General features: G+C 41.2%; 1 protein-coding gene across 3 annotated transcripts in view; it reads right to left on the reverse strand.

The window, feature by feature from the left end:
• The window catches only part of NARS2 (asparaginyl-tRNA synthetase 2, mitochondrial), a 51,091-nt gene extending 37,517 nt beyond the window's left edge, over positions 1 to 13,574 (reverse strand). The window contains exons 1-6 of one of the 3 annotated variants that reach the window (XM_042459688.1): positions 13,440 to 13,574; positions 11,719 to 11,894; positions 8,636 to 8,745; positions 6,167 to 6,287; positions 4,770 to 4,910; positions 1,849 to 1,929 (exon numbers count right to left, since the gene is read on the reverse strand). In XM_042459688.1, the coding sequence (XP_042315622.1) occupies positions 1,849 to 1,929; positions 4,770 to 4,910; positions 6,167 to 6,287; positions 8,636 to 8,745; positions 11,719 to 11,862 (597 nt within the window). In that variant the 5' untranslated portion in view covers positions 11,863 to 11,894; positions 13,440 to 13,574. Of the gene's footprint in view, positions 1 to 1,848; positions 1,930 to 4,769; positions 4,911 to 6,166; positions 6,288 to 8,635; positions 8,746 to 9,124; positions 9,295 to 11,718; positions 11,895 to 13,439 lie in introns of those variants that run through there. The other 2 variants (XM_042459689.1, XM_042459690.1) reach the window with 2 other exon arrangements.
• Positions 13,575 to 13,866: the final 292 nt, after the last annotated feature.

Here is a 13,866-nt window from a genome sequence, read left to right on the forward strand (position 1 = left end):
AAGCATTTGGAGAGACAAATTAGTTAAATGGTTCTTTGAACCCTAGCCAGGATCAACTGTTTGAGAGTAGAAAGAAAAAGTTAAACCGCTTGCTGTGTTTTTGAATAAAATGGCAACTAACATGATAGGCATATGATAAAAGAATTATGACATTATAAACATCTGGAAAATATCGGGAGGGGGGGAGAATCACAGATCAGGTTTGATCGATGCACGAAACTGGTCAATAATGAGATTTAGACAGACAAAATGAAATCTCTCTCTCTCACACACACAGTGCGGGTTTAAATACAGGGTTTGCTGCCAAAAGATGTTGCAACAGATGCTACATTAAAAAGAGGATTAGAAAAATTCACAGGAGGTAGGCCACTCTTTGTTGGTTTATTAATTAAAATTTCTAGTGCGTCTTTCTGCACTAAGTGCCCAGAGGTGTCTCATGGCAACTGCAAAATTATAATAGAAATCCAATTACAATACGATAAAAGAGACGAAGCAGACCGAAAAACAGCAGGCACGTAAATTAAAACCGCCAACCAGCAAAAAAAGAAGAAATAGTAAACAAGTTGACAGGCCCAAAGTCCTATCTGAAGCAACAAGGCCTGCTGGGAAAGAGATGACTAGAAAGGTCTCTTTTTTGGATGAAGTTTCTACATGCAGTTCCCACCCAATATTCCTCTGATGTTGGGAGGACTTTGGCTGCATCTGCACTGCAGAAATAATGTCGTTTGACACCACTTTAACTGCTATAGCTCCATGCTATGGAATCCTGGGATTTGGAGTTTGTTGTGGCACCAAAGTTCTCTGACAGAGAAGGCTAAATGTCTCACAAAACTACAAATCCAAAATTCCATAGCATGGAGTCATGGCAGTGAAAGTGATGTCAAACTGCATTAATTCTGCAGGACAGATGCCGTCTCAGAATGTACCTTTACTCACTTTTATATCTGTTTGATACCACTCTGTCATGGCTGCATCCAATAGGACCTGGGATTTATAGTTTTATAGGGTACTTCGCATTCTCTACCAAGGCCCTCTCCAAACTACAAATCCCTAGATGGCATAGGGCAGTTGAAGAGGTATGGAACAACTATACTTGTGCAATGTAGACACAGGCTCAGAGGAAGACAGGACACCTCAACAAAACCATTGCACTGAGAGGTAACATGTAACTGAATACTAGTTGTAGGTTAAATTATGTATTTAAATGATAAATTTTAAAGGTACAGTCGGCCCTCCACATTTGCTGCTTTGGCTTTTGCGGTTTCGAATATTTGCGGATTTGATTTGTCCTCTCTAGGAATCCCTAGGTCCTCCAGAGAGATTCTGCTGGAAAATGACCATAGACTTGTGCTGGAGGATCTAGAGATTACTAGAGAAAACATTTCTCTAGGCATTTCTAGGTCCTCCAGCATGATTCTATGGTCTATATTTGGCAGATGTTGACCAGAGTTGTGCTGGAGGACCTAGTGATTCCTAGAGTGGTCTCTCAGGTTTAAAAAGTAGTGTTTTCTTATTATCTGTTTTTCTACTTTCATGGGGGCCTGTGCCTCTAACCCCAGTGAATGTGAAGGGCCCACTGCATATTGTTTTAATATGTGTATATCTTGTTCTTAAAACTGTATACATGTCCATTTAAACTGATGTGCATTTTAATTAAAATGTGTTTTAACTGACATGGTGTTTCTGTTAATTGTACAGTAGTTGTTCTCTGCCTCGATCCGTGGGGAGAGGCATGTAAGAAATAATGATGATGAGGATGATGATGTATTATTATTACATTTCAGATTTGTGATCAATCTGTGATAGATTACTTTTAAAAACGAAGATTGCAGTTATCAAGGAGCTTACCTCTACTTGAAAGATTTCGCCAGCGCCTTCACAATCATTTGAGGTAATTATTGGCGTATGAATATGCGTGTATCCATGATCCTAACAGAAATGGGGGGGGGGGGGAAGATGACAAATCGTGAATAGATGACAGAGGGCATTTCAGACTAGCAAATATTATCATTAATGGCTTTTTCCCCTCCTGAGGGAAGGCAGAAGAGGGGGGAAGGGGGGGGGGGGGGAGCATTGCAAATTAAGAGAATATTGCATAAAGTTGTCAACACCCCAATTCAGCAAAGGAAGCTGAGTGAGGACGTGAGAAAAGCTTCATCCCCAAACCACTCAAAGGTCTAATCTGCATTGCAGAAATAATACAGTTTAAGACTGCTTTAACTGCCACGGCTTGATGCTATGGAATTCTGGGATCCAGAGCATGAGAGACTCTGGACAGGAATACTTTGTTGTTAACTGCCCTTGAGTTGAAGCTGCTGATGAGACATCTCCAAGACCCTCTACCCTCCACTGCTCTGCTCAACTCTTGCAAACTCACACTTGTGATCTCTTTGGTAGAGTCCATCCATCTTGCATGTGGCCTTCCTCGCTTTCTACTTCCCTCTACCTTTCCTAGCATTACTGTTTTTTCCAATGATTCATGCCTTCTCATGATGAGTCTAAAGTATGGCAACCTGAGTTTTGTCATCTTGGCTTCTAGGGAGATTTCTGGCTTGATCTGCTCCAGGACCCATTTGTTGGTCTTTTTGGTTGCCTGTGGAATCCTTAGCACTCTTCTCCAGCACCACATTTCAAATGAGTGGATTTTCCTCCCATCTTCCTTCTTAACTGTCCAGCTCTCAGATCCATACATGTCAATAGGGAATGCAATGGTTTTGCAACTTTTGTGCTCAGTTGTATATCCATGCATTTTAGGATCTCCTCTTGTTATTTCATAGCTGTCCTTCCTATTCTTAATCATCTTCTGATTTCCTGGCTGCAGTCTCCATTTCTATCAATATTTGATCCCAGGTATGAAAATTCTTTTACTATTTCTATTTCTTCATTGTCTAATTCAAATTTGTGTAGGTTCTCTGTGGTCATTCTTTCTGTTCCGTTTATGTTCAACAATGGGCCTGCCTTTGCCCTTTCTTCCTTGATCTTTCTTAGTAGTTGAAATTACAACTAAAATTGCAACAGAGAAAATTTAAGTTTGCTTATTAGGGCAAACTCCCTAACAGCAACAGCGGTGGAGCAGAAGTGCCTCAGAAAGTGGCTGGTTATTCACTTGTGGTAGTTATGAAGAAGTTGAATGGCCACCTCTGTTAACTGCAAGGCACTGCCAATGAACAAATGTTTATCTAGATTTTGGGAGTAGGAAAGAGTGTGGACTATAGGATTCATGTGGTCCCCTTCAGACCTTGGTGGCCTCCACCAGAAAATAAAACAGAGTTGGCAATGGGGGCATTTTCAGTACTCAAACTCTCCAGGAATAGCAGTTTGGACCTTCAACAGGTCAACATTGCCTCAGGTTTCCCCTTCAAATCCTTAAATTCCCATCAGCCAAAATCAGAAATAGACCCACAGGCATAGCTTTTTTGGGTTTTTTGGGCTATGTGGCCATGTCCTAGAAGAGTTTATTCCTGAAGTTTCGCCAGCATTTGTGACTAGCATCTCCAGAAGATGCCAGCCACAGATGCTGGCCAAATGTCAGGAATAAACTCTTCTAGAACATGGCCACACAGCCCGAAAAACCCACAAAAAACTATGGATGCCGGCCATGAAAGCCTTTGACTTCACATCTGATCCCCAGGCAATTCTGGGTTTGATTTTTTTCCCTGGATGATCTTCAAGGTTTCTTCCAAGATGGACCTGTTAATCTTCAATTTATCTTGGTTCATCTCATTTCTGAGACAGTATGGCTTCAGGGGTAGGACTTTCTGACTGATGAGATACAAAAGAGACCTGTAGCACCTTGGAAACTAACTGAGGAAAGGAAATTTTATGGAGTCCACAAAACCTAATGTCAGAAATGTAAATGAGTGCCTCTACACTGTAGAAATAATGCACTGTAGAAAAAATGGTGCAGCTACACCATAGAAATAATGTAGTTTGACACCCCTTTAGCTGCCATGGCTCCATCCTACAGACGCCTGAGATTTGTAGTACTGTGAGGCACCAGCACTCTTGGGCAGAGAAGGCTAAAGACCATGTGAAACTACAGATCCCAGGATTCCATAGGAAGGAACCACAGCACTCAAAGTGGTGTTGCACTACATTGTTTCTATGGTGCAAATGCACCAAACAAACATGGCCGTGGAATACTGACAAACTAATCTTAAAGAGACTTGGGCTGAAATGGAAACTCATCCAGGAGACTCCCTCAGTAATCTAGTACGGTTGCCAGACGGAAACCTAGAAAAGGCTCTTGTGCATTTAATGGCTGTGCAGAAGAGGGAGCTTCAGCAGGTTTTGCTCTGTTGAAATTCCCTTTTCTACACAACTACAAAAGTTACAAGAGCCCTATCCAGTTTTTATTTGGATAACTCTATGGTCTTGCTGACCTGACAGGAGTATTGTCAGGTTAAAATGACAGAATGGACCATATAAACTACCAGGAGCTCCTTGTAAAAAGGGCAGGATACAAACGCCATCAAATAAATTACTGTAATCAGTTTTTTATCTAGTTAGATTTATAGGCATGCAAATATTGCCACCTAGTGGCCACAACCTAAATGTTCTGAATTGTGTGCATTCAAGCAATTTCTAATTTATAGTGACCCTATCACAAGGTTTTCTTGGCAAGGTTCCTTCAGAGAAGGTTTGCCATTGTCTTCCCTGATAAACTTCTCCTCCATGAATGTGTCTAATTTCCTTTTATAAAGGCATCTAAGTATGATGGCCATCACTCAAGATATCTTATGGGTGCCATTCTACAAATATTGGGGTACCTTGAAAAAGGAGTGGATCGCTCCAGTAGCTTCGCTGCGTATCCTCAGAAGGGCACCCAGAGAATTACTTCGGCATCGCATATGGGGGAACTGCCTGAGGTATTCTAGAGACTGACGTGTTTTGTACTTCACAGGGAATGCCTGGATGAGAACAACAGGGTGAAAGGAGAGGGAAAAGAATACAATACATGTTTAGTCAAAAATACAGCCTAGTGAGGTTAACTGAGCTGCATTCAGACTATATAGTTACAGTAGACCCTCCCAATTTGCAGGGATCCGTTCCGGAACCCCTTGTGAAAATGGCAACTTGCAAATATTCAAGTTACATTGAAAATAATGGCACACGTGCCCGAGGTGTGCATGCGGGGGCGCACATTGCCATTTTATCCTTCCCCACTTGTCCTTCCCGTGAAGAGTGAGACTGTGGACTCCGTGAAATGGGAGGGACAAGTGTACATTGCTTTCATACCACTTTAACTGCTCTGGCTCAATACTGTGAAATCCTGGATCTGATTGTTTCATGAGCTACATGAGAATTCAAAGCCCAACACTATGACTACATCCAGTTTGACACCAATTTTACTGCCATGGCTCAGTGCTTGCTATAGCCCTAGAGCTCTCTGACAGAGAAGGCTAAATGCCTTCCCAGAATTCCACAGCACTGAGTCACGGCAGTTAAAGTGGTGTCAAACTGGATTATTTCTGCTCTGTGGATGCAGCCTAAAAGTTAAGTGCTATCAAATTGCTGTTATTGCGCAGTATGGATATACCTTCATATGAAATACATTTGAGACTTTGTTGTTCTTATCTACTGTCAATTTGACTTACAGCAATTGTATATGAGTAAGAGATCTCCAAGTTCACCTGTTAGCAACAGCTCTTCTCAGGTCTTGCAAACTCAAGGATGTGGCTTCCTTGATTGAATAATGTGGTCTTCCTTGTTTCCTGTTGCTTCTATCTTGCCAAGCATTACTGTCTTTTCTAAGGATATGTCAAAAGTATGACAGCCTTATGTTCTAGGGAGAATGATTCTATGATTTGCTCTTAGGACCCATTTATTTGTCTTTTCAGCAGTCCACGGAATTTGTAAACCTCTCCTTTAGGAACATATTTCAAATGGGTTGGTTCTCTTTCCATCAGCTTTCTTCAATGTCCAACTTTCACAAACACACACAGAAATGGAAAATACAAAGCCATGTGTGAGACTACAGCCCTAATTTCTTACAAAACTCAGGTACAGTGGTGCAGAGATATGTTTTATCATGTATTGCTTTTATTTTATTGTTTTAAAGTTCTGTCTGTTTGAAATGCATGACATTTTAAATCTTTTTAAAAAGAAAAGCATGATGGTGGTAGTAGCAATGATGCTGATAACACAAAATGGGTGCTACCCTTACCACAGCATCACAAGGTCCCACGACACGAATATTTTCCGCTTTCAGCTCCACATTCTGCTTTTTGTGAGGGCTTTTGATCAGTTTCCCCTGCACTTCCACAGAACTTCCAAAAGTCAGTTCCCTGGAATATAAAGCACTGGTCAGTTTTAGTTTCCTATAAGAATCCCTTCGCTGAAGTAAAACAGATGTAGATCCATACCTGTATGTACATTACAAGTTTTGTGGACTGAAAGCAGCATTTTCTACAGTAAAATCAGCATTATTGCATGAAAAATAACTTTTCTGTCCAGAAAATACTGTTTTTAGGTGAGAAAACAGCACAAAACAGACCAATTAGAAATTCCAGCATCAGGGTGCATTCCGCACGCTCCGACTCTGTCCCGATGCCAGCGTCACACTGAGCACCTGACCATATGGCAGGAGGCATCACGGCGCTCCTTTGGCACAGCATTTATACACGCTGTGCCAAAGAAATGCTGAAAAACTGGCGCTGCGGCAGCAAGGGCAGATTTTGCCAGCTCTAACAGAAGAGGCTTTTTGCATTTCTTTTTAAGAGCCGCCAAAGTGCTGGATCGAGGTGCGGCATGCAGTTGCCATGGCCCTGATCAGCCACTGAAAGGGGTGGTGGAAAGCCACTCCTTTGGGGCCGTCTGTCAAGCCCCTAAGTCCCCAACTGCAGTCTCTGAAAAGTACACCATTCACCCTCCTCTGCACATGCTCCAGCTTGTCAATTTTTTTGAACTGTGGCAGCCAGAACCAGATACAGTTCACCTGCATACCCTGAATGTCAACCCACTGCCACATATAACTCTCACAGGGTTAAAAAAAAAGACTGCCCAAACCTTGTGTAGCTAAGTCTCACTTCAATATGCTTCAAGCACCATTGGTGGGGATGCAAGAGAAGGCCTTCTCGGTGGCTGCCCCTAGATTCTAGAACTCCCTTCTCAGGGAGGCCAGAAAGGTCCCCTCCTATTATTATTATTGTTGTTGTTGTATAAAGCATGGGATGAATCCTTCCTGAATCTACGTTTGCGAAGAAAAGCCAGAGAGATGATGATGATGATGATGGTTCAGACAGACTTTTAAAACATAAAGCATTTAAGTATGTGCTAGGGGATGCTGTATTGTTTTAATTGAAGTGTTTAAGACCGTTTTATCTTTTCAATTGCATTTTAATTTTTTAACTTGAGACTGAATTGTTTTAATACTGAACAGTTTAATTTGTTTTTAATTGTACTGCTCTTTTAAAATAAATTATACTGTGCATAATCATGTATGCATCTAGAAATATAGGTTAAAATATTGACCCCATAAACCTGAGTCAACTTATCCACAGGTCAATGTAAGTACTGTACTTTAAATCACACACACACACACACACACACACACACCCATCCCCTGGTGAAAGGCAAAAGTTTAATCTGCCCTGGAAGCTCTGACCTCCTTCTATGCTCTCATCCATCCAAGCTTTCATATGAGCACAAATAGTATCCCTGTTGGAATTTTATAAGTTCGTTGGCATTGTTTTCCTTTACTTCATCCTTTACATCCCTCATTACATGCCCCTAAGTTTTACCCTTGACTTATCCATGGCTCATATAAAAATAAACACCTACCCTTGACATATACATGAGGTCGATTTATATTCGAGTATATACAGTATATACACTTTTTATTAAATCTAAACACAACCACAAAGAAATTTGATACATATATCTAAAACAAGTATAAGCAAACAATAACAAAACAAACTACTAAACAAAAGCAAGCATACAAAACTGACCCACACCACAACTGATGAATATATACCACTATTACTTTGCTACCTCATATACGTATGAAACTATGGCCCGAGATAGATGGGTGGGAAGCGCCGTCGTCCGGCTGAAACTTGGGTTCAGGAGCGTGCCGTGTCTGCATGCTCCTGAACCCTATAGCACACGGCGGCGGCACCATCATGGCAGCCACCCATCCACACGGGGGCAGCCATGATGATGTAAGTAAGGGGCAGCGTCCGCACATCACACCGTTGTGCTTGCATCATGGATGCACCACAGTGCGCTAATGCCACACTGATGGTGGCGTTCGCGCATGCCAAAAAGAACCCGGTTTTAATGGGTTCTTTTTGGTGCAGAGGGAGCCTGCATGGTTTGGTTGCTGTGGGCTCCCTTGGGAGCAAAAACGGGCAGCTCCAGACCACCCTTTTGTCGAGCCCCTATATTTATGCTTTTACGACATGACAACTCTATCTGTTTTACAAAAACCACACCTATTCATATCCCCAAGGAGATTACAAATGTGTGATAAACAATTTGCAGTCTTTCTTAAAATTACTTGAAGATTTTTCTTTAAATGACATTGTCAATTTACCCACATCAGTTTGTTCTTTTAAACTGTGAGCTGCTTTATGTCCTGATAAGTGGGGAAATAAGGATACAAATGAACCTAACAACAACATGAATTACCAACCTGGGCTCGAGTCTTGGGTCTGCAACTACTTGGAGGCTTTCCAAAGAGGAGCCATCATTGACGTGTATAAAAAGAACTTCTTTCTGTGAACGGACAGAACGGACCCAACCCTGAAAGACAGAAAAGGTCTCATCAGAAGCTTGCATTGACCTTACTATCAGCTGGTGAGGGACTGATATACAGACCTAGAGCAGAAGACAAGAGGTTGGACACATTACTTTTTTAGCAACCTGCTGGGTGTGGGAATTATAGGAGTTGTGAGCCAGTGTAGTATAGTGATTTGAACATTGGACTACAGCTCTGGAGAACGGGGTTCATACCACTTGGTAGTTATAAACACCTGGGTATCTACCATGGTGTTTAAAGAATCTATCCAGAGCTTGTAACATTAAGTACAGCACCATCTTGCTATCTGGATTATCCATATGAGAAACAATCTTATCTTTGTTAGCAGTATTCGCTCCATACTCTTCAGAAAGAGATCTACACCACACTACTTGAAGAAATGCTGAATTACTACAAAGCAGTTTCAATTCTTTCTGAGAAATGAATTCTGGTGCCTTGTCCACTGACTGCAGTAGCTTGGCAGCATAGTTGGCCACAGCTTCAGCATCTTTCTTGGCTTTAATAGGTTTTATTTGTTCATCATTTTGGAAGCCCTTGGGACCGAGGAGGTGATATAGAAATATTTAAAACAAACAAACAAATCTGGTTGCTGGCCATTCCTGGAGATGTCTGATCTGGCTAAGGTAACACATGCCTTGAATGCATCCCATCTGGATATACTGTAAGGTTCTCTGCCTTTAAAAAGTGTTTGCAAACTGGTTTATCTAATTAATTTGTGCCTCACTTTTTCCCCAGCACAGGACCCAAAGAAGCTTACAACAATTTAAAGCAAAATCTTACTTGACAAAATTTAAAAATCAATTAAAACAAACACTTATATTTTTAAAAGCACATGGATAAAAATGGTAAAGAACATATTTCAAACATATGAAAAAGTACAGCACACCACTTTCAACCACCCTTCTGTCACATAAGAAAATCCTACTAGCTGAAAGATAGCACAGAGGGAGGCACCTGAATCTCCCATGAAAGGCAGTTCCACAGACTGGGATCAACCACTGAGAAGGCTCTCTTTCTTCGTGGCTGCTCCCAGCCTGTGGATCTCCCTTTTATAGGAAACTAAGTTGCCCCCCTCTCTAGTTACCTGCTATTCATTCAGTTTATTCAAGCAGATTTTTGGCCATTAACTGGCTGTTGACTTTTAATGGAATGGGAAGGTTCTGCACTCCTCCTATTAGTTATGATGATCCATTTATAAACTGTTTTAACTGTATTAATCTGATGGATAATTTAATTGTTAGTTACTGTTATGATTGAGTTTGTAGCTGTCTGGAGTCTCACACTGGGAGAAAAGTGGGCTATAAAGAAAGTTAATCAATCAATCCTCCAAAGGTAATATATCAATGCTCACCAAGAGACACCTCTTGTGAACTGGATAAGACAATAATGGTTTTCCCAGACTTCTAGAAAAGAACAGCACAGGCCATCAGTCAGCATCTCCCTAGGTACTGTAGATACTCATGTATAAATCTAGAAATTTTGGTCACAAAAATGATTTTAAAAATCTGGGTCAACTTATCCCCGGGTCAATGCAAGTAATATACTTTAACTCTTATAATGAAAAAGGAACTATCTCCTGGTGAAAGGCAAGAGTATAATCTGTCCTGGTAGCACTGACCCCTCTTTATTTTCTCATCCATCCAGCCTTTAGTATGAGCATAAACAGTTATGCCTGCTGGAATTTTGTAAGTTATTTGGCATTGTTTTCCTTTGCTTTTGGATTCTTTGTTACATGCCCATAAATTTTGCTCTTGACTTATCCACAGGTCATATCAAAATCCATAATTTTGACCCTCAAACCTGCCCTCAATTTATACATGAGATCAAATGGTGAAGGGTCTGGAAGCCATGCCCTATGAGGAATGACTTAGGGAGCTGGGGAAGTTTAGCTTGGAGAAGAAAAGGTTAAGAGGTGATATGACAGCCCTGTTAAAATACTTGAAGGTGTGTCATATTGAGGAGGGAGCTAGCTTGTTTTCTGCTGCTCCAGAGAACAGGACCTGGAATAATGGATGCAAACTACAGGAAAAGAGATTCCATCACAACATTAGGAGGAATTTCCTGACAGTAAGGGCTGTTTGACAATGGAACAAACTCCTTCCTTGGAGTGTAATGGAGTCTCCTTCCTTAGAAGTCTTTAGGTAGAGGCTGGATGGCCATCTGTCGGGGATGTTTTGATTGAGATTTCCTGCATGGCAGAATGGGGTTGGACTGGATGGCCCTTGCGGTCTCTTCCAACTCTATGATTCTATGACTTATAGTCAAGTATATACAGTTGCTTTGTATAGGGTTTGGAATTTCTAGAATTGGTGAGGTGTAAGTTAGCACCCATGGAGGTGTTTCGTACGCTTGAGGAATGCATTATAGCAACTAGGCATTTGCTAGTTAATCAAGCAGACCTATAGCAAAAATAGTAGTATGAATGTGGCTTTAAGCAATTGCATTTTCTCTAGCAGGCTGAACAAGATTAGCTCATGCTGAAGGGACAGATAAGAATATTTAGATCTTTGTATGCCCAGAAAGATATTTCTTTGTTAACTGGGATGGGATGATTTCCCCCTTCCTCCCTTGAAAAATGTCAGCACTTTCTCTAGAATGAGAAAGGAAGGGTATTTAAAGATTAGGAGAGATCAGATAATTGGTCTGGTCTTATGTGTGTGTCTCTGTGTGTGAAAGAGAGAAGAGAGCAGTACTCCAGCCTAGAAAACTAGTCCATTCTGTCAGGAGTTGCAGATGCATCATTCCTGCCATAAAATATTGGGAAGTTGGTATGATGCATTAGCTTTGCCTTGGGATTTATTGCTGCATCCCTTTTGATATCTACAGGTGATCAATAAACCATTGTTTTGGTGCATGTGTGACTACATTTTATTTTACCACACCCTCAAGCCTAAGTTGGCCTAGGACTGAATGGATCTGGACCCTGGAACATCCTCTCCTCTCTCTGGACTACCCACCTGAACTTTAATGCAATTCCCAGTTGGGTCCTGGACTTCCAGAGCTTCCTGAACACGGAGTAACTTGGGAGCCACAACAGGCTTAAGACGTGGAGCAGAGGAACAGCGACGAAGCACCAGGCGCATGCAACGTGCCCCAAACATCTTTGGTCAATGCCTTATTGAAACTGCATAACCTGTGGACAAGAGACAAAGACGTAAATCCAGGAGGTGGAAGTTAAATTGGTTATGCAAATATGGATGTACCCAAGAACAGTGCCCAAAATGAAATTTTTACATATCCTATTGCAAGAGAATGAAACACTTTCATTACAAGCATGAAAATAAAAATCTATTGCTAGAGTAAATAGATGCAGGTAGACATAAAAGATCTAATGGAAATTGATATGCTTACAAATTGCACCAGAAATGCTATCTATTAAAAATATAATAGCAGCTTTGCATGTCTGTACTAAAAGATCCAGGTAGTTTATTATCTACTGGGATATACTGTAGTAGACTCTATTTCAGAGGAAAGAACTGGCAAAACTGCCTCTGAGTATTCCTTGCCTAAGAAAACCCTGTGAAATTCATAGGTTGTCATAAGTTGACAGGTGACTTGAAAGCACACACACACACACACCCATGTGATGTGTGCTACTGGTTAGCATGCTGAATTAGGACTGAGCGAACCTGCGTTCAAGTTCCAGGTTGGCCCTGAGATTCACAAAATGGCCTTTGTCCAATCCCTATTCTCATCCATGCTAGCTCACAAAGACATTAAAAATTGAGAAGATCACCATGTACACTGTCTTGAGATCCTTGTTGAACCCAGGCTTGCTTAATCCCAATACAGAATGCTAACCAACAGTGCATCACATGTGTGGGTGTGTGCCTTCAAGTCGTCTGTCGATTTACAGTATGACAACCTTATGAATTTCACAGGGGTTTCTTAGGCAAGGAATATTCAGAGACAGTTTTGCCGGTTCTTTCCTCTGAAATAGAGCCTACTACTACTACTACTACTAAATTTATTTAGGGCCCGCCTCTCCCAAAGGATCGAGGCAGGTTACAATCAGAAAATACATCAATAACAATATCTATATCTATATCTATATCTATATCTATATATATAAGATAAAACAACACAATCCCTATTTCAACTAACCGACAACAATTATAAAATACAATTAAATTAATAAATTATACATACTATTTTACTACCGTGTAAACTTACAGCACTTTATAAATAAAGTTTAATAATTATAATAATAAAGTATATCCCAGTAGATACTAACTACCTGGATCTTTTAATCCAGACACACAAAGCTGCTATTATATTTTTAATAGCATTTCTGGTGCAATTTGTGAGCATATCCATTTCCATTAGATCTTTTATGTCTACCTGCATCCAATTACTCTAGCAGTGGATTTTTATTGTTTTTGTCCTGGTGAGAAAAGTGTCCCATTCTCTTCCCAACAGGAGATGCAAACAATGCATTTTGGGGTACTTTTCTTGAGTAAAACAAGTTTATAAAACAGGTTCAGGGGGCTCTGGGTGATAAGGTGGGCTGCATCTACTGCTGCATTTGTGGGCAGCTTGGGCTGATCTGGAGGTGAACAACTGCCTGGAAGTTGTCATGCACAGAGGTGTCAGCTTCCAGAGCTGCTGTTGCACATTTTAGCATCTCTACCCCCCCAATGGCCACCCACCAACCCACTTTTCCTGACCCCCAACTCACCTCTTTTTACTACCTTGCAGCAGAGCAATCCTATGCATCCCAAATCACAGAGAAGCCGAGGAAGAGGAATCTGCTGCAAGCATGCATGGCAATGCAATGCAAGCCTTTGCGATGGAGCAAAACCTAGACACCAGTTCCTTCTCCACCCCCAGCACGTGTCTCTGCGCAAGCAAGGCTTAGCCAATCAGAAAAGGAAGTGCCAGTTCTGTAATCCAAATGCATTATGGGACTTGTAGTTCAGGAACAAACAGAGTGACTCCTATGAAGATCCTGCACTGCATGACTTTTTAAATCTTTGGTGCACTTGATTGCAAGGGAAGAGAGGTCACTTACTGTTTTGGTATTCCTAATGGCTCTCTTGCACCCTATGGAGGGTTTCTTTATTTTTGGACTATACCTCCCACAATTTGCTGCAGGATTCTTTATT

Source organism: Sceloporus undulatus, chromosome 3 (assembly GCF_019175285.1).
Source record: "Sceloporus undulatus isolate JIND9_A2432 ecotype Alabama chromosome 3, SceUnd_v1.1, whole genome shotgun sequence".
NCBI classification, from domain to species: domain Eukaryota; kingdom Metazoa; phylum Chordata; class Lepidosauria; order Squamata; family Phrynosomatidae; genus Sceloporus; species Sceloporus undulatus.